This window comes from Arvicanthis niloticus, chromosome 29 (genome assembly GCF_011762505.2).
Source record: "Arvicanthis niloticus isolate mArvNil1 chromosome 29, mArvNil1.pat.X, whole genome shotgun sequence".
Taxonomy (NCBI): Eukaryota; Metazoa; Chordata; class Mammalia; order Rodentia; family Muridae; genus Arvicanthis; species Arvicanthis niloticus.
Window position 1 is genome coordinate 4257270 of NC_133437.1, and position 19998 is coordinate 4277267.

At 38.2% G+C, this 19998-nt stretch overlaps 1 protein-coding gene across 7 annotated transcripts in view; it reads left to right on the plus strand.

Annotated features, from left to right (window-relative positions):
• Arb2a (ARB2 cotranscriptional regulator A) overlaps positions 1-19998 on the plus strand; it is a 404275-nt gene that overhangs the window by 310209 nt on the left and 74068 nt on the right. The window contains exon 11 of one of the 7 annotated variants that reach the window (XM_076927065.1): positions 15005-15484. The exons of the other annotated variants lie outside the window; for them this stretch is intronic. Coding sequence (XP_076783180.1) covers positions 15005-15024 — 20 coding nt within the window. The 3' untranslated portion in view covers positions 15025-15484. Of the gene's footprint in view, positions 1-15004; positions 15485-19998 lie in introns of those variants that run through there. 7 annotated transcript variants of the gene reach the window in all.

Consider the following 19998-nt stretch of genomic DNA (forward strand, 5'->3'; position numbering starts at 1 on the left):
CCCCTTCCCCTTCCCCTTCCCCTTTTTCTTCCCCTCCTCCTCCCCCTCCCTCTTCCCCTTCCCCTTCCCTTTCCCATTTTCCTTCTCCTTCCTCTTCTTCTTCCTCTTCTTCCTCTGACTTCTACTTTTCACAATCTAGTTGTTGCCCCCCACCCACGCTTCCACAGTTTCTCATCCCATTCCTCCTTGCCCCTGTCTCCAAGAGGATGGCCCCCGCTCCATGCAAGACCTCCTCACTTTCTGGGGCCTCAAGTCTCTCAAGGGTTAGGCTAGTCTTCTTTCACTGAGGCCTGACCAGGCAGTCCTCTGCTGTATATATGTCAGGCGCCTCAGACCAGCTGGTGGTGTATGCTGCCTGGTTGATGGCTCAGTGTCTGAGAGATCTCACAGGTCTGAGTTAGTTAAGAGTACTGGTCTTCCTGTAGGGCTGCCCTCCTCCTCAGCTTCCAGTCTTTCCCTAATTCAAGCACAGGTGTCCCCAACTTCAATCCAATGTTTGGGTGTATCTGCTTTTATCTTAGTCCACTGCTTGTTGGGCCTCTCAGAGGACAGCCATGCTAGGCTCCTGTCTGAAGCACAGCATCAGTAATAGTGTCAGGCCTTGGTGCCCCACTCCCCATGAAATGGATCAGTAGTTGGGCCGGTCACTGGATAGCCTTTCCTTCTGTCTCATCTCCATTTTTGTCCCTGCAGTTCTTTTAGACAGGAACAATTCTGGGTCAGAGCTTTTGGCTGTGGGGTGGGAACCCCATTCCTCCATTTTATGCCCTGTCCCTCTACTGGAGGTGGTTTTTAAGAATTCCCTCTCCCCACTGTTGGGCATTTCCTCTAAGGTCTGTCCCTTTGACTGCTGAGATTCTCTCACCTCCTAGGTCTCTGGTACTTTCTAGAGAGGCCTCTACCTCTCACCACCCCTTGTAGTTGCATATTTCCATTCATTCTGCTGGCCCTCAGAGCTTCTCTCCTATTTCTCCCCAATAATTGATCATGTTCCCCTTTTCTCCTCCTCCTCCCCCTCCCACTCAGGTCCCTCACTCCCTCTGCCTCCTATCATTGCTTTCTTCTCCCTCCCAAGTGGGATTGAAGCATCCTCACTTGGGCCCTTAGGCTTGATAACCTTCTTGAGTTCTATAGACTGTATCCTAGGTATTCTGTACTTTTTTTGGCTAATATCCACTTATTGGTGAGTATATACCATGCATGTCTTTTGGGTCCGAGTTACCTCACTTAAGATGATATTTTCTACTTCCATTTGCCCTCAAAACTCCTCATGTCCTTGTTTTTAATAGCTGAATAGTATTCCATCATATAAATGAACCATATTTTCGGTATCCATTCTTCCATTGTGGGACATCTGTGTTGTTTCTAGCTTCTGGCAATCACAAATAAGGCTGCTATGAACATAATGGAGCATGTACCCCTCTTGTATGGTGGGGCATCTTTTGGGTGTATGCCCAAGAGGGATATAGCTGGGTCTTCAGATAGATCTATTTCCAGGTTTCTAAAGAACTTCTAGATTGACTTCCAGAGTGGCTGTACCAGTTTGCAATCCCACCAGCAATGGAGGAGTGTTCCTCCCTCTCCACATCCTCGCCAACATGGGCTGTCAACCTGTTTTTGATCTTACCCATTCTGATTGGTCTAAGGTGGAATCTCAGGGTTGTTTGGATTTACATTTCCCTGATTACTAAGGACTTTGAATATTTCTTTAAGTGCCATTCAGGATTTTTCTGTTGTGAATTCTCTGTTTAATTCTATACCCCATTTTTTGATTGGGTTGTTTGCTTGTTTAGAGGTTAGCTTCTTAAATTTTTTATATATTTTGAATATTAGCCCGCTATTGGATGTGGGTTAGTGAAGATTTTTTTTCCCAATCTGTAGGTGTCTTGTTCACATCTTTTTGTGTGTGTGTGTAAGGCTGTGAGTCTATTTTGTAGTCTACTCTAATAACTTCTTTTTAGTGAACTTTCTGTAAAGATCTTATCTCTGAACAGTCATAATCGGGCGCTAATACCTCAGTCTATAAATATTTGGGGGGATTCTATTTGTCCTATAAATGAACAAAAATTTAAACTAAATTGAAATGTTTATACAGTCACACAATAGTTGATTTATTGCTTGGGTTGTGGGTACATGTACATTTATATCATATAAGTGTTTGTTTTGGGGCTTCAGTATGAGTTTAATAACCCACTGTCCCTGTCACTTTAAACAAGTTACTTCACTTAAAAGCCTTAGTTTATATGTAGAAATCAAAAAAGAAAAGTTGATAATGAATATAGATAGTAGTGAAAGAAATCTTCAGGAAATTTATGTCTGTTCTGTAGCACTCAATAATTTTTCTTCATGATTTTGCTGTCATAACTCACCTATACTTCATTTACGTCTCACAGAAAACATTCTTTTGCAGCTCTGAGAACCATCATATGAACAACAGGCAGCCCCAACTATTGAAAAAGGACACTCTCAGTTTCCAGAAAACTTTTATAGTGAAAAATGTCATTGATGATGATGATAATGGCTGAAATATAATTATAAAGCTAGATTTGGAAGTACACATGTTTAGTGTCTGCATTCAGGAGGCTGAGGGAGACAGATCTCTGTGAGTTCAAAGCCTGAATTACATATTGAGTTTCAGGCCAGCCAGGGCTACAAAGAGATACCCTGTCTCAAAAAAAAATTATAACATCTGTTTCCTTATCAGACAGCTGACAACTACTTAAGGGACAAATTCTAACATTTTTCCCTAAAGGATTCAGATAGGATCTTTCAGAAAACTATATCACATGATATAGTTTAAATGAATAATCTCTAATGTTTCCAGCCTACAAGTACATAATGTTCATATGTAAGAACACAGTGATATGTCCAGGATTGACTTCGGAACTCAGTACACACTTCAGGTGTGGGCAGAGCAGGGCAGCACTGGTCATCAGAATGAGCAGTACACAAGCTTTCCTTCTTTATCACCTTGCCTCTCATTTATCCTCCCAGAAGCAAGCTTGAGCCTTCTACTGTTGATACAATTCCTTCATGGAATGTGTCTATCATTTGGATGTAGAAAAGTCCAGATGTCCTCCAAAGTCTACATAATAAAGTCTTGGTCTCCACCTTGGTCCAGCTTGGAGATGGTGGCACCTAATGGGAAGGCTTCCATGAGGAAGGGGAAGACCTGGCCTCACTTCTTCATCTTTTTGCATTCTGAACCTAAGAGGAATGCCTTTGCTCTACCACATGTCCCTACCACTGTGTGCTGCTTCCTCTAAGGCTCAAAACCAGCAAGGCCAACTGGCTATGGACTAAAATCTTCAAAACAGTGAGCTCAGATTAACCTTGTCTCTGTAAAAGTTTATTATCTCGGGTATTCGTTACTGTAACAGAAGTTGGACTTGGATTAATGCCCACCCCTCTCTGCCTTTTCTGAAATCTTCTATTCCTGCTTTCTAGGGCTGTCAGGATATCTCAAAGTAGGTGCTTAAACCAGAAGCTATTGTCCCTGGAGGCTGAAAGAGTCTCAGAGGAAGATTGGGTGGGACTGGTCTGTTGACAAACTATAAGCCAAGGGTGTCACCTTTCTCCTTGCATGAAATCACCTTATGTGATTCTTTGTCATCTCCCTTCTCTACATATCTTTATTCATATTATATAAGATACTAATCATACTGATATGCTTAGTGCCTGACCCATCCTAGTATTTCTTTTAAATTGATTACCTCTATAAAGCCCTTATCTATGAGAAATACATATTTTAAGGTACTTGAAGGGACCACAATTTAACCCATACATCTACCACTCCCAGGGAAAATCTAGGAAGACAGTTGGACAGAAGACAATTTTCCTACAAAAGAATTAAATGGGAAATAACACCACGATGAAAAAGAAAAGTTATTAATCATAGTCACACTGTTTCCAGTTTACATTCTATCTTTTGATTCTCTGTCTCCGTCTCTCTGTCTCTCTCTGTCTCTCTCTCTGTCTCTCTCTCTGTCTCTCTCTCTCTCTCTCTCTCTCTCTCTCTCTCTCTCTCTCTCTCTCTCTCTCTCTCTCTGTGTGTGTGTGTGTGTGTGTGTGTGTGTGTGTGTGTAGGAAAGGGGTTTTCTGGGAATCAAATCCAGAGCTTTAAACAGACTAAATATGCCCTGTACAGCAGAGCTACATACTTTGTCTCTTCTCTGGAAATTTGAAAATATGTCTCAACTCAAAGCCCTGGGACTAAAGAAGATAGCAGGCTCTTATTTGGAAAACAGGTTAGTTGAGCGCATTGGTGATAGCAGAAAGCATTACTTGAGAAGAGATCATGTATACTTTGATGAAGATATAATTCATTTTCCCAAAGAAATTACCTGGCACTCAGCACCTTGACTCTGAACCATCTCACCAGACGGAGGCTGGCCACAGTGCTGCCAAGCATTGCCAGCCACCATTGTCATCATATTAGGGTGCCATCATCAATCATGTCTCTCCTTTCATTTGTTCTGAGTATGTGCATTGTAAAAACAGCAAAAACCAGCAGAGAGGACGCATTCAGACAGTGGGTTGTTGTTTCTATAGGCACTGTAAAGAATATTGCTAAATATAAGAAGACACCAAGTGTATTTTTAACTATAACCTTACATTATTCCTTCTGTAATAATCATCTATACACATTATTACAGTGTTGCATAGCATTAGTGTGCTTGTAAATGTATTCTGCCTTTGAAATGTAAACCATTTCCTTATCTCCCCAAAAGGCAATCATGCTCACACCATAGATAGAAAAAGAATGGTTTTTTTTTCTGTGTCACATCATTAAAGTAGCTAATTGACAGACATAAATTTTTGTCTTATAGGCCAAGAAATTTTTAGTAAAATACTAACAGAAATGTGACATTTTTCATGAAAAGTGAAAGGGTCTTATCCTTTTTATTTGGGGTTCCAGATAATTGCACAATCCATTAAAAAATGGTATCATTTTAATTTTTAAACTGAGTCTCCCGAGTTAGTCAGTAAACAATTTATTTGATGAACATTCTTTGTGAATACATATGCCATGCAGATGTCTTAACAAACAGAAGGGACTTGAATTTGTGATTTAAATATTTTCTCACACTTGATCCAGTGATGCTGCTGTTCAAATAAACCATATATAAATGAAATACCACTTCCTACTAAAAGGCAAGTCTAGATTTTCAGTCATTGTTTTAATGAGGACAATAGTGCTTCATTTGTTTGGTGGAATATCACATAGGCATTTTGAGATTCACTATAAAAATTTACCTGTCATATTCACTGACATGTGTTTATATATTACTGTATTATCTGACTATACATATTTTATGTTATTTCCCATAGATCTTAAAGTTTGAAATAATATATAAGTAATAATATGATTTCTCACTTACATTATTCTTAATACCTATGTATATAGTCATTAATTTTAAATGTATCAGACAAAATATGTTACATTTGCCACTGGCAATGTACCAGAACATGGCAAGCAAAGTAAACATACCCAGCCCCAGGCAAATGTGAAAGTTCCCGAACTGCAGTTTTGACCATTTCCTACCAACTTTTCTCTGGCTCCTAACATCTGTTCTTCCTCACATTCTAATAAACATCAACATTCTCCTCTCTCTCTCTCTCTCTCTCTCTCTCTCTCTCTCTCTCTCTCTCTCTCTCTCATTTCTCTTCAATGACCAAATATCTAAAGGTCAAAACATTGAGAAATAGACAGGGAGTGCTCCTGTTGAGTAAGAAAGGAATCCAGAGGTCTAGAATAACTACCAAGTGGCTACTTTTAGAGGAATGTACAACTTAGCTCTACAAAAGAATAAGCCTGAAGCTCAGTGCAAAATAGTTGGACCATTGTGAATATTTGACACCTAACCAAGAGGTAAGTGGAGGGACTAAAAGAGACAGAAAAGCAAACCAGAGCAGAAAAACCACAGATTGCTGTATAAGCCTTCATGTGGTATTCTGGTTTGAATACAAATGGTCCCCATAGGTCGTGGCACGATTAGGAGGTATAGCCTTGTTGGAGTAGATGTGGCCTTGATGAAGAAATTTTATCTCTGGGGCCAGGCTTTCAGTTTCAGGTCTCAGATGCTCAAGCCCAGGATCAGTGGTTCATAGTTCTTTTCCTGATGCCTGTCAATCAAGATGTACAGCTCTCAGCTCCTTCTCCAGCACCATGTCTGCATGCATGCCATCATGCTCCCCGTCATTTCTCCCTCATTCTTTTTTGTCTTTGTGGTAATGTTGATCAAACCCAGGGTCTTGTGACTTCTAGACAACTGATCTACCCTGCAAATATCCCAGGCTGAATGTCCCTCCTGATCCTACTTCCACTGATATCTATCCTTTAGTAGATAATGAGAAACTGTACTGATCTACTTGAAATTTTTTTTTTGGAAATTTCAATCTCTATGTATCTTTCATTTTATTTGTTACTAAGCCTCACTAAAAGTACTCTCTACGTCTCATACATAAATATATCTTTTGGGGAGTGTAATGGGGTTCAAGACAGAGTCTCACTATATAGACTCTGAGTGTCCTGGAACTCACTATGTAGACTAGGAAGGCCTCTAACTTGGAGATATTCATAGTCTATCTTATTACTCACAAATTTTATATGTGATTTTAAAATCTGTGATTTTATCATTGTCTTTTGGTTTTTTTTCTAATTCTGAATTTTTTATTATTACTTCTCAAATCATTTTGCTATATAAGACCTGTTGTAATCCATGTTATATCACTTTGAAAGACATAGGGATGTTAGTAATCAAATCAGTCAAGACAAGTTAAAAAAACAGCTAGTGTTTATTCTCTTCTATATTCAGAGACAATAGGAAGTAGCTGATCAGTGTCCCTCGCAGTTTCATATACAGTAGCACTATTTAATGGCATCCTATGGTATGTCATTATGGTTCTCACAATGAAAAAAAGTCCTAGATATGCTGAAAGGCAAACTATTATAAACTATCAAATTTTATAGATTGTAAGACTATTTTAATTGGCCAAAATTTGATGCATCTTGCCAGTTGCTAGTAAAGGAAATACCATAAACTTAGTTCGGGACATTGTTTCTTTAAGGGGCATAAAGTGTTGACAAGTCTTGAGATCAGCAGTTGTCTTGGTTATTGTAACTTCCACTCATTCTACTCCTCCCAGTTCCTCCCCCCCTTCCCTTTCTATTTCTCATTAGAAAAAAACAAGACTTCTAAGAAGTAACAACCAAAGATGATAAAATAAATAATAAAATGACGCAAAAATTATCATATCAAAGTTGGATATCATAACCCAACATGAGGAGCAGAGTCCCAAGAGCAGTCACCAAAACCAGGAAACACTCATTCTCACAGTCGGGAAGCCCATAAAAACACTAAGTTGGTCTTTACTTACCTGTTCATTCCACCTTTCTATTTATCAGTCTTTTTATATTTTTTATATTTTTGATACTAAAAACTTATTATAAGATTGAGTAGAAATTTTATAGAGGTCATTCAAAGCAAAACCATCAAATCCTGGGCTTGAGATGTTTTGAGGTGTTGAGAACCTGCAGTTCCTATGTGTGAAGCTCTTCATATTAATCCTGATAATTCAGTTATGGCTCTCTGGTTGTAAATCTCGGTAGTATGTCACTGTTGTGATTTAATGCCTTGTTTAAAATGTACTACAGCACCACAGATGGGATTTGAATCTTCATGGGCTTTGGAGTCCTCTGCCCACCTCCACATAATCTTAGGTTAACATTAATAAAAATGTTCAGCTTAAAATAGTTCTTTAAGATCATGGTAGAAATTCCATTACCCTTTCTAAAAATCATAAATTTTGGATAGATTACTTAGTTAACAAATTTAAAGTAAAACATGTTCCTTATGGTCAAAATCATAAGCCCCTTTTTGTTGAACATAAGCATAAAAGATAGAATATATCAGATTTTTACAAATCGTTCTAAAGATCCAGTCACAGAAGTTTCTGTTCGTACTTTTACAGCTTCCTTTATGAAAAGCTTTATAGAATTCACAAACACATATTGCTTTTAGTGCCTGTCCTTTGATGTCGATAAAAGACTCTTTCAAAGCTGGAGTAAGTGTTCCTAACGTGCACAGCAGAATTTGGCTGAAGTTATTTGAAGCTATTAGAGATAACCTTTCTCTACATGTCTTTGGGGGTGGGGAAAACTGGTACCAACAATACCAGCTAAGCTGTAATTAGTGTGACTAACAACTAATATGGGAGAGCAGAGTGGAGGTCACTCTTAAAAATCTAGAGGTATTAACAGGTTAGGGTTGTAGGGCGTGCTACCCCGCAGCTTAATCTGTTGCCTTAGCTGGTGAGATTTGTTGAAGTCATCAGTGCCCTCTGACCCCAAGGTGTTGCTCTCTTGTAATTTATTGGGCACATGCCAAGTTCCTCTTTCCTGCCTAGTGAGATGACTTTGGGAATGGCAAATTCATCTTAAAGGCCTTTTTATAAATACCCACAGATTTTCAGCCCTTTACTGTAGCTGAAAGATTATATTCTGGTTTTCTTTAATGTTACTATCTTACAACCCTTACAATTCATTGGCGTTGCCATTTTGCTACCTTATAAAATTTGACGCATTGTATTCAGTTAATGAGAATTATAAGAACAGTACTTAAAATCTAACTATTAAATCAAGTTCTCTATAAGACCTTCTAATACACAGTAAATATTCTACTTTTATGAGCCATTTCTTTGAATCGCATTGCTTACCAGTGGCTTTGGTTTATATTTAGTCAGCTCTAATGCACGTAAGAGTTTCAGAGAGTGGCTTCCGCTTTCCTGCACTGCAGTTCACCCTCCTCAGTCTCTGGATTCCTCTTCTTCTTCATCTCACTTTATTGCACCAGCACATAAGCAAGGGTAACTTCTGTCATGCTTTTCCTCCCATTAAAGGCATTCGTGTATGACAGTTTCTTTAGTTTCTGTCAAGGAAACAAAGCTCTTTTTTTTTTTTTTTCATTTTAAGCAATAGGCAGCTGATTTACTTTGCTGAAAAATATTCAGAAGGAAACATTTTTTTCTTTTAGTTTTCTAGATTACTACTTTAGTCTCAGGTGTCCTGATATTTTATATTAAAGCTTTTGCTTTTTTTTAACTATGAATTCTTTGCTGTTTATAAAGTAATCAAGGACATGTCACAGTAACTAAGCAAACATTTAAGGTGTCAATTATTGAGCCTTGCAACTCCAAATAAAATAGCTTTTCTAATAATCCTATTTCTCTGAACACATGGACATTTGAATATTTTAAGCACATTATTTCTTATTTAAGTACAATAAGTTACTACCCCTGAGCAGAATCCTTTCCACCTTTCATACATAAAGCACAGGTAGTTGATGAGTGAACTGTAGTTTGTTTACATTGTAAGTTTCCTTATAGTACGCATTAGAAAAAGATATGTATAATACACGAAAGTAGATTAAATTTGTTTAATTTTAACTTAGAAATAAGCAAATAAGAAAGTACGTTGATGTAAGGAAAATGCTAAAGCACCAGGAATGCAGCTCGGTGGTAGAGCAGGGTGAGCTCACACAAGGCCTTGATGAGATTCATAGGACTATGCAAAAAAGGAAGAGGTGGTGAGTCAGTTGGGACGCGAGCGTATGCATGCACAAGCACACACACACTCACAAGCACATGTACACACTATGTCGGTAATTAAAGAAAATGAACAAAGGGAAGCCTGGGAGAAGTTAAAAAGAAGAAAAGCAAAGGGGAAAATGGCGCGATGATATTATAATTTCAAAACTAAAGTATTTAAAATTATGATTATAATACCTTTGCAAATATATCAAATATTTGAAATAAGATGAAATTTTTAGCTTTCTAAAACAAAGTGCTGAGTGTCTTGGTAGTTGCTGACGGCTTCTGCTCACAGCATAGCACAGTGCAGGGGAGGTTGGGCAAGCGAGTGAAACTAGAGAAGCTGTTATCTATCAAACCAGAGTCCACTGCTCGTTTTCCTTTATCGTAGAATGTACAAGACATCTTCATCCCATTCTCATGATTCCTGCTTAATTTATATGTAGTATTTTGTTTCTAATGCAAGACAGCTTTCTAGACCATGTGCTATATGCAGGCTGTAGCCTTTTGTAAGTTTTTAATCGCTTACCAAAATTTCACTAACCTTGTTAGTGACTTTCTCAAGGTTACAAATCACATCCTCTTCCTTAAGTCATACAAAACATAGTAAGAAAACAAAGTCATCATTAATGTATTCTCCCCTGATTAATTCACATATTCTGATAATTTTATGCATGTGCGCATACTCAAATGAATAAAGAATATTGGCTACCACATCAATAATTAAATCCTAAAAAAAAAAAAAAAAAAAAACTAAATGGCAGTCTCGAGCTATGCTGAAAGTTCACAGAAGCACTGGTCTCTTTTCCTGCTAAGATTTCTTGAGTAAAGCACAAGGACAGAATGGAGAAGTCTTATTCCCCCTCTTCCACCCTGTCTTCCGCCGGTTGTGAGAGTACATCAAAGCTGAGCTGACTTCAAAGCCTACCACATTTACTGTTTCCAGCCAGGACTGGAACAGCCACTCCACCCTCACAGCAACTCATCTTACAGATGCCTGACGAGGCTCCACGCAGCGCTTCCCACCATCTCCTGGTCCATACTATCAAATTCAAAACTACTCCCTAAATAAGCCAATGCGTTAGCACATCTGCTTAATTTCAAGATTTCCCATTGAAGTTTGCTGGACTTATCACTTACTTACTCCTTCCAGGATTGTGCCTTTTACTACAAGGCTTTGGAGCTTGTTGACATTAAGTAAAATGTTTCTTACTATGTTCGCTTCAAAAATAAAATATATACATGTAAATAAGGTCGTATATACACCTTCTACCTTATCTCGGCATTATACAGTGACATGATGGGTGTGGTCTTTGGCTTAATGAATCATGAAAAAAAAAAAGGCGACAATCCAAGACGTATATAGGTGCCTAAGATGTAAAAAGTACTTGGAAGCACGTGCTTTCTTTGGGAAAGAGAATTGAAAACTCATGTATCAGACATTTATGATTGGGATTTAAATATCTTGCTGGCCATTTTTGTATATTTAAAAAACTTGATAGATTTTTTTTTTACTTATTCTTTGACAGTTTCATGCATGTAAAGAACGGCATGTACCTCAGTCCACTGTCTTGCTTCGCTCAGGAACTCCTCCCTTCCACTCCCGAAGGCACTCCTAACACAGCCACCCCGCTCACCCTTCACCCTGTGTTGTTAGGAACCTGCAGGCACTCCATTTAGTGCAGCCTGCTGAAATGTTGGATGTCCTTGGTGACATGGTCTCTTACAGGTAATCATAACTGCACTTAAGTTCACGGCGGTAGTGTCATGTCCCAAAGGCAGCATGGCACAGTGTTCCTCACCATCCTTCAGCTCTTACCTGCTTTCTACTCCCTCCCAGTAGGTTCGCCCCTGCGTTGTGAGATAAGAGTTATTTCAGACGACCAATTTAGGGCTAAGCACTCAATAGAAAACTCTTCTCAGCAATTTGACTCAGTTATGAGCCCCTACGTTAACTATCAATCACAGCAAGGAGAAGTTTCTTTGAAGACCAGGTGTATCATGTATGGTTCCTGTCTGTTGAAGTCATTACGTTTTGTTTTTTTTGTTTTTTTTGTTTTTTTCATGCTCTCTTAAATTTCTAAAAGTATTTCCTTGAATTTCTCAATACATTTGATGATAGATATTTGGAATCATTATAAGAAAGCATCTCTTGAGATCTCGAAGATGGTGCACATAACTAAAAGTTAAGCTTCCCAAAGAATTAAAAAAGGACATAGTGATTTAGCTGTTCCTGACCCCAACCAGATATGAAATTCCAAATAGACACATCATTAAAGACTTTGATTGTATATTATAAAAATTAAATGGGCTCAATATAGTCATGCCCAGTTGTCTTAATAAACAGAATTGACTACATTGTAAAACAACAAGCTTTCCATCTTCTCAGGTGTCCCTTAAGTGAAGGTCTGATGACTGCTTGTCAGCCTTTGTGTTGGTGCTGGTACTTAAGCCCAGGGCCTGTTGCTGTCACTGAGCAGTGTCCCCAGTGGCTTTTGAAGGACTAGATAGAGGAAAGGCCTGTGCCTGGTCTGTTAGAGCAAAGAATCTTTAATCTGTTTGTGCTTCAGTTCTCCATCATATGTTCCTTAAAGGATATGGGTAAAAAGAATTGATGATTAAATCATAGCAATGATGTCTGCTGACTGAGTCTAGTAATTTGATTCCACTGTTTTATAAAACAATGGGAGTCAGAAGGATTTAAGGAGGGAAAGGGAGAGCCATGATACTAGCCTCAGCAGAGCAAAGAGAGCAACCAAGTCTAAGAGGATCAGAACACAAACCTGAGGAAATGAGAAAAGAACGTGTTTTGTTTTTGAGTAGGACTCCATATGAATTTTCAGAAACAGAAGTATTTTCTGTTCCTCCTACATAAAAGAAGGGAACAAAATAGACAGGGGAAAGGAGATATTTTTCTAATTCCAGTGTTTGATGATAAAGGCTAATGACAGGTTTAATGTTTGGCTTGACTTGGGAAGCACACTTACTAAGCAGTTCCTCCAAGGAGCGGGAGCCTGGGAGAAAGGGCGCTTTTCCACAAACCATTCAGCAGGCAAGAAAGGGGGACTGAGGAAGTAGAGGGTGCAAGAGTCACAGTAGGATGTGATGAGAACGTACACAGAAGGTTTAACAGTTGAAAATTAATATGTTTATTCAAAGTAGTAGAAATCTTGTGTGTAGACAGCTTCATAATTGGCAGTTCTCCACAGTCATCTTGTAAGACAACACAGTGAGGCTGGCAGGATCTGGAAATGACTGATATGTACACTTGGTCAGCTGATGACTCTGGATCTTTCTCATCTTAAGTATTAGATGAGCAAATCAATTGTTTTTATGATTCTTTCTAGCCCTAGGGTATTTTCTAATGCCTTTTTTATTTACATACCATTAAATCAGCACTGTACAGCCAAAGATTTTAAATAGATCAAATATTTTAGTTTTTAAGAGCTATTTTATTTTGTTCTATGGACATGAGCCGTGGTAGAAACTCAGGATAATTTGGCAAACATCTTTACCTTTATTTTGTTACTTTGAGACATAGGAATTTTTAAAGAAATCTCCTGTGTGTGCAGGTATGATGAGAGGATAGTGTCGCAAAAATGAATTAATGCTTGTAGAAGTAAACAGAAGACCCTACCCTGTCAACTTTAAAGAAATGACAAAAAGGGGAGCCCCAGTGGCAAGCACCTAAAGAAGACAGCCAAAGATAACAACAGTGTTGCCTCAAAACCAGACCAGTAGTCTACACGGGAAGTAAGACAGTAGGTTGGGTTCACTGGGAATATAGAAATTCTCATGGATAGATGAAATTTAGTATAGGGGAGATGCTACCAAGAGCCCCTGTGGAGACATGGGGAGAACTGCAGTGTGCTAAATCTGTATGAATTTCCATTTCACCTAAATTCGGTTATACATTTAGGTCTTTTTTTTTTCAGTAATAAAGGATCTCCCAAGAAGAAGGGTGGATCCCTTCCTTCTTGTTACCGTGTGATTGGACATTTTCTAACAGAGTTGTTTCCACTGTCCTGACACTATTTTTAGGCCATACAATTAGCTGAGGATTGTATATGACTATTGGTGTATCAGAAATTTTTATTTTGTGTCATGTGTATACAGGTGTGCATCTGGATGTGTGTGTTATGTTTGTAGAGTAAACCTTAACCAGGAGTTTGCTTTCTCAAGAGCCATCTATCTTATTTTTTGAAACCATATTTTGTAAGAGTTTATAATTAAATTATTGCAATTATGCATGCAATTAAATTATGGCTTTTATGCTGTGGGACTATTTTTCAAGCTTTAGTATTCTGAATTTTATTAATATCAAACAAGTTTCATTTCACTTCTGTGATCTTATCAGTATTGGAACTATAGTCTACTTTGAAACAAAAGTATGAATGATACTAAAATGATTGTTTCTAGTGATATTAACATTCTCCAATATATAAAATTATTCTAGTGTTAGTTTCTGGTTGGGAATATATTTTTGTCCTGTATTTAATGGCACACTAATCAATACATTTAATTTGTCTTAGAAAGTTTAAGATAAGTGTAATTTCTGACTGTATTTTCTATAGTAGTCAGTACCTTTAGCACTTATCAGTAAAATCCCCTACTCCATTCTGCATCCTCAATCCATTTACAACTTCTTACTAGAATATAAAGAAATTACCAAAAGAATTTCAAATGGGCACATGTATTTCTCCTAGCATATATGTTACTTTGATTTCTTATTTCTTTGTATCTGGCCCTTTTAACAATTCCAGAGCCAGTTTTCTCTTGCTGCTTGTGTGGCCACACGTAGTTCCACCTCACTGAGCTGAGAAGTTTGGGGTGGCTCTGCTCTGTGCTGAGTGCTGAGCTTATAGTCATCACCAGTCCCACTCTGTTCTCAGTGTTTTCCTCCTAACCTACATCTGTATGTCCTGTGCTTCTGATATGATGACGAAGTCTGCACTCCGTTAGCTGCTGCTGTAGCTCAGCAGTCTCTTGGAGGTTTCCCCTTAGCGCTATATCATATGTTTCACTTAGAAGAAAAATTTCACAGTCCCTAACACATAAATTATGTATGTATCTCAAAATATTATCGTAAATAGTATACATTTATCTGACCTAGAGAGTACATTTAAGCCTTCATCAAGAGAAATAGTGCCCTGTAAATGGTTGATTATACTGTGCACAGGGAATGAGAGTGTCTTCTTCTAAATATACTCAATTATGGACTAAGGCGGAACTTCAGTTCCAAATCTCTGTACTTCACTCTATTGTAGTTTCTTTCCGTTGATGAGTGCATATTTCTGTCGTAACTGTACTGAGGATGAACAGCAGAGTCATTTTGAGGTTCATTGAAAATATAGGGAACATCGTGTCTCTCGCTCTTTGATTAAACCTGGCGTATTGATTTTCTTTTGCACAGCTTGCAGCACAGAAGTGTGAAATATAGCTATGGCAAGAAAAGGTAACCACGTGTGTACCTGTTAAGTGCTGCTGGATTAGCAGGAATTGTCTGGCTGGGTGAAGAGCAAGGATGGACTTCCTCGGGAACTCTTCATGACATAATCAATTAAAATAACAAGTTTTGGGTTTCTCGCTTAGAATAAATCACTAGCAAAAAATCATTTTTCTCTTGATCACTTGCTTGTTTGAATTCATTTTTGCTTCTCCATTTTAAGCAAATTAAATAAATACGTAGAATCTGAGCTTAAAACCCAGAGTCAAATACAGGAAGGTGCGAACACAGTAAATGCTGCCTAGTATTATAGCAGTGGTTTTAAATTGTATTGAACTAATTTTCAGTTTCTATTTAGTTTTTCCGTTGCATTTCTTTCCTAACAGCCCTTTGATGTCAATATTTTCTGTTTCCTTGAGGCTCAGAATAAACAAGATTTACACTTAACCAATACGTCTTACTGTGCTTGAGTACAGAACCTGTTCAAAAGGACTTCAGTGAAGAGATGCTCTCCTCCTAACCTTAGTTAAAAAATTCTTCTTGAATATGTCCATTACATAGTTGGCTCATGTGGCTTCATGGTAGAGAGAAAGAAAGGAGGGCCAAGATCAGCAAAGTGGGTTCCCGAGGCTCCTTAGAAGGGCTAATACATCGTCTTGTGTGCTTTTATAAGAGTTTTCTTGGAAACAGATAAATCTGTCAGTTTCCTACAGAAGAAAATTGCCTTTTGAAAGCTAGAAAGACTTCATAATGTTTACACTGGGTAATGTTGTCACCTGTGTTTTCCAAAAATACTCATATGTCTCTAAATATAGAATTTTTTTTTTTACAAGATTTGGCTATGCTAACTATAGGAGTTCATTGAAAAGTATAGACTTTGAGTTTGTTCAGGTACTTCTCTGATTGGCCATGTTAATCCAGCTGTGTCATTTTGTTGTTGTTGTTGTTGTTTGCAGGTTTTTTTTTACAATGAAGTCATTTTTATGTTTTCTAATAACATATATTTTCTCCTCCCTCAAAAAATTATTTGGAAGAATTTTATTTTTAAACGTTGCTCAATATACTCTTGTAACTTTTAAACAGGTAGGCAACTTAGGAAATTACTTGCCAAATTCATTAGAAGGCAGTCTTTTTTAAATGATCTGGTATAAGCATAAAGCATGAGTTGTTTCCGTAATAAAGCGGACAGGGTGGAGGGGTAGAGCAGAGAAGAAAGTGCCACTGGTTTGTGTTAGGTGACACTGCCCTGCTTGTCTAATTTGATTACACAGGGCCCCCAAAGCCTCAGGCAAAGCCGATTTTACCTATAATCGGCTTCTTAACCTTTGGAGAACCAATGTAAACACTGCCTAGGGGTGTAATTACGGTGCTCCGCTGCTCACTCCAGAGTGCAAAGGTAAGCGGGCACAACTGTAGTAGCATTTGACATTAATAACTTAAGGGTGCGTTCTCTAAACCGTTATCATAGTTTTCAAGTTCTGTTCATAAGTGACGAACATTCTGTACTTCAACTTTGCTAACTTCACATTTACACCTCTCTATAAAAATCTTGTTGTTTTAGCTATGTATATGATTAATCTTAGAATTATAAGAATATTTGTAGATTTCTTTTATTTTTAAAATAAACAAAACATATTATAAAATTCATGTAAGTAAAATTTTGGTTCACTTTTATTGGCGGTAAAAATTCATTAGGAAAGGAGTATAATTTTTTTGTAGTTAAATAGAGTACTGTAGTTATACAGTCAAGAGCATTTTATTTAAAACAAGAACTCTTAGTACAAGAATGTGATACCAATGGGAAATTATTATGTAAGATGATTTCACTGCCTATGGTTGGTATGACTCTGGTTTAATGCTATAACTAATAAGGTAAAGAACCATAAAGAGGGAGTAGTATACTTTTAAAGGTTGTATCTTCAAAGTCATATTTGATGGGAAAATATAGGAATGTTCTTCTGAGAAGTTGCAGATAACCAAGAGGAGGTATGGAGCTGTAAGCCATAGCCAATATTGACAGGCTTCTCTGCGAAGCAAATCTACTTCAGGTTTCATATTCTGTGAAGGACAGCATCTTAAGCCCCAGCAGTGGGCATTATAAACTGTTCACAGTGTGCACTAACTCCAAGGAAGTACGGAATAGTTTAAGTTAGAATCTTATATGATGTATGAAGATCCAAGTCAAGTGACTCATGAACCACCCATGTACCTTATAGTCTGTGTTATGTGATGTGGTTTACACTGTGCTTGCACTTGCAGGCAGAGAAGCAGTTTTAGACATGGGCCCCTCAGAGCTCGAGAGGCATCAAGAGAACATTCATGAGTAGCATGACTAGTGCCTTTGACCAGATTGGCAGTGGGATGAGTAAAACTGCCCGCATTCATAAGTAACTTCAGTTTGTTAATATAAATATCATCTAAAAGAAATAAAGAATTCTTTGTGCACATAATGCTATGAGACAAATGAAGCCAGCTATCAGACAGCCAGATGCCTTTTGGCCCCTAATAGACATGTTTGATTTTTTTTTCCATCTTGAAGTCAGTGTAGTGGGCCTCTTTTTAGATTAATTTGTGTTTTATAAAAGTTCTCATTCCATTTTAAGGGACCTTTTATTCAAAGTGCCATTGATTTTATAACACAAACTGCAATTGTCCAGAAGCAGACTGACACAGATAGGAAGAGGTTACTAAAGCCAGAGATCACTAGCACAGGGCTTCCAATTGACCTTGGTCCTTTGCACCACTTTCAGAGTTGAGGAGTCACTGTCTCTGCACCCCTAGAACATACTCACCATCCATCACTGTGCACATATGATTTTAAGGAAAGTAGCACATGACTCACTTCTTTTTAGAAAGTTCAGTAGTAGGAAAAATGCTTCCCAGAATTCAACATTTCTCTAAACAACTGTTTTCTTTTGATATTCTGGCCAATGAAAATCCTAAAATGTGTTATAGCAATATCTCCTAAACTTTATTCCTTAACAGTATAACCTAACCAGCTAATTCTCATCTAAATTGCATTCAGTTCAGTGTTCAGTTTTAAAAGCCAGGCATTAGACCTGTTCAAAGATCCAGACCCTTGTCACACCTGGGAATGTAGCAGATGCCTTCCTCTTGGAACATCCCTCTTGGAAGCACTGGGCTAAATTTGCATCTCATTCATGGCAAGCAAGTAACTGGGAATAATCCTGCCCATGCCTTACTGTCTTAACCACTCTGTGACTTTCTCAAACTTTTTGCAGTTTTGAAAAAATTTTAGTGTGTTATTTGCAACACTAATGAGTTACATTTACGTAGACAAAATATACCAATTCTAAGTGTATAATTCACTGATTTTTAGTAAATTATATTTATGTAGTCACTACTGTGTTCCAACTTTAGAATTATCTCTGCCCCTGCTGAGCACTGTGAAGTGCTCAGTTGACATTAACTCTGCTCCTTTCTGCAGCCCTCACCATGCTGCTCCAGCCACCAATTCCCTCTTCTAAAGAACCATATGCGTGGAAAAAGAATGTGGTTCTTGGTTTTCAGCTTCTTTTGCTTAGAGGAATGTTTCTGAGATTCTTCAGTGTTGTACTATGTATTAATCATCTTCTGTGTGTTACTAAGTAGCCTGCCATTCTACGACTATTCTGCATTTTGTTATCCCTACATAAGTTGAAGAATATGTAAGCAGCTTCAGTGTTCGCTATTGTGCGTCCTGCTACCATGAACTTCCACAGTCAAATCAATGTAGGCATATGCTTTCATTTCTCTCCAATTACCAGATTAAATAACATCCAGCTTTCTAAGGAGCTACATCATCATTTTCCATAGTAAACTATGCCACTTTATGTTCTCATAAAAATGCATGTAGGTTTCAGTCTCCCCACACCTTTACCAACAGTTGGTGTCTGCCTTTGTATCAGTCATTCTAGTGATGTACATTGTTATCCCATTGTCATTTTTAAATTGCAATAACAACTTGAGTATTGATTATACATATATCTTTCATGAATCATCTATACTTCTGATGAAGTTTTAAATTTTTCGTTGTCTTATTATTGAATTATGCAAGTTCTCTGTGTGGCTGCAACTTCTTTATCAGACAGGACAAGTGTAACTGTAAACCCTGATTGTCTTACCTTGGGGGTTATCTAATGCTGAGAGGGTTTTTTGGTTCTGATTTTAGGCACTTGCCTGAATTTAATCTTCCAAATTTGTCTCCCCATCATAGTGCTCACTCTGATCTCTCTGTTTTGCTTTATTTCCTAGAGAGTATCTTCTGCTTATAAGACATAATGATCAGAGAGTTTGGCTCAATCTCCCTCAAACCAAGAAGGTTGTGAGTGAATCCATGCTTTCATGGGCCCTAAGCTTCTCCTTTCTCATGTGCTTTCCTGGCTTTGACCCCACTGTACAGCTCTCCAGTCAGCATCCTTTCCCCATTGAATTTCTGACTTACACTGGTCTGCCACTAACCTACATCCCGAGACAAAGAGAACCAGGGACTTTTAAAGATAGTTCCCCTCAAGGCTCACTCTATTTGCTAATCTTGCCATTGAGCGTTGGTTTCTTTTCTTGTACTCCAAACAAGTCCAGTCTCTGCAAGCTTTCACTGCCAGTCATCCTGGAAGCCCTGCCATGCCTGCAAGGCTACTGTTCTTCCCTGCATCCGGGAGAGTTCCATCAACATGCAGTTGTCTGGCTTCTCCAGTGCCGGAATGGTTCTGTTTGACAATTTTGTCAACTTTTATAGTTATTTTAGGGATTTGTTTTACTTCTTCACTTGCCATCACTGGAAGTCTAATTTGGGTTCATTTCTGTGTGGTTCAATTTTTTTTTTTACTGGATATTTTATTTACATTTCAGATGTTATCCCCTTACCCCATTCCCACCCCCCTGCCCAGGAACCCCTTATCCCATTCCCCCTCCTCCTGCTTCTATGAGGATGTGTCCCCACCCCCCTCCCACCCTCAGAA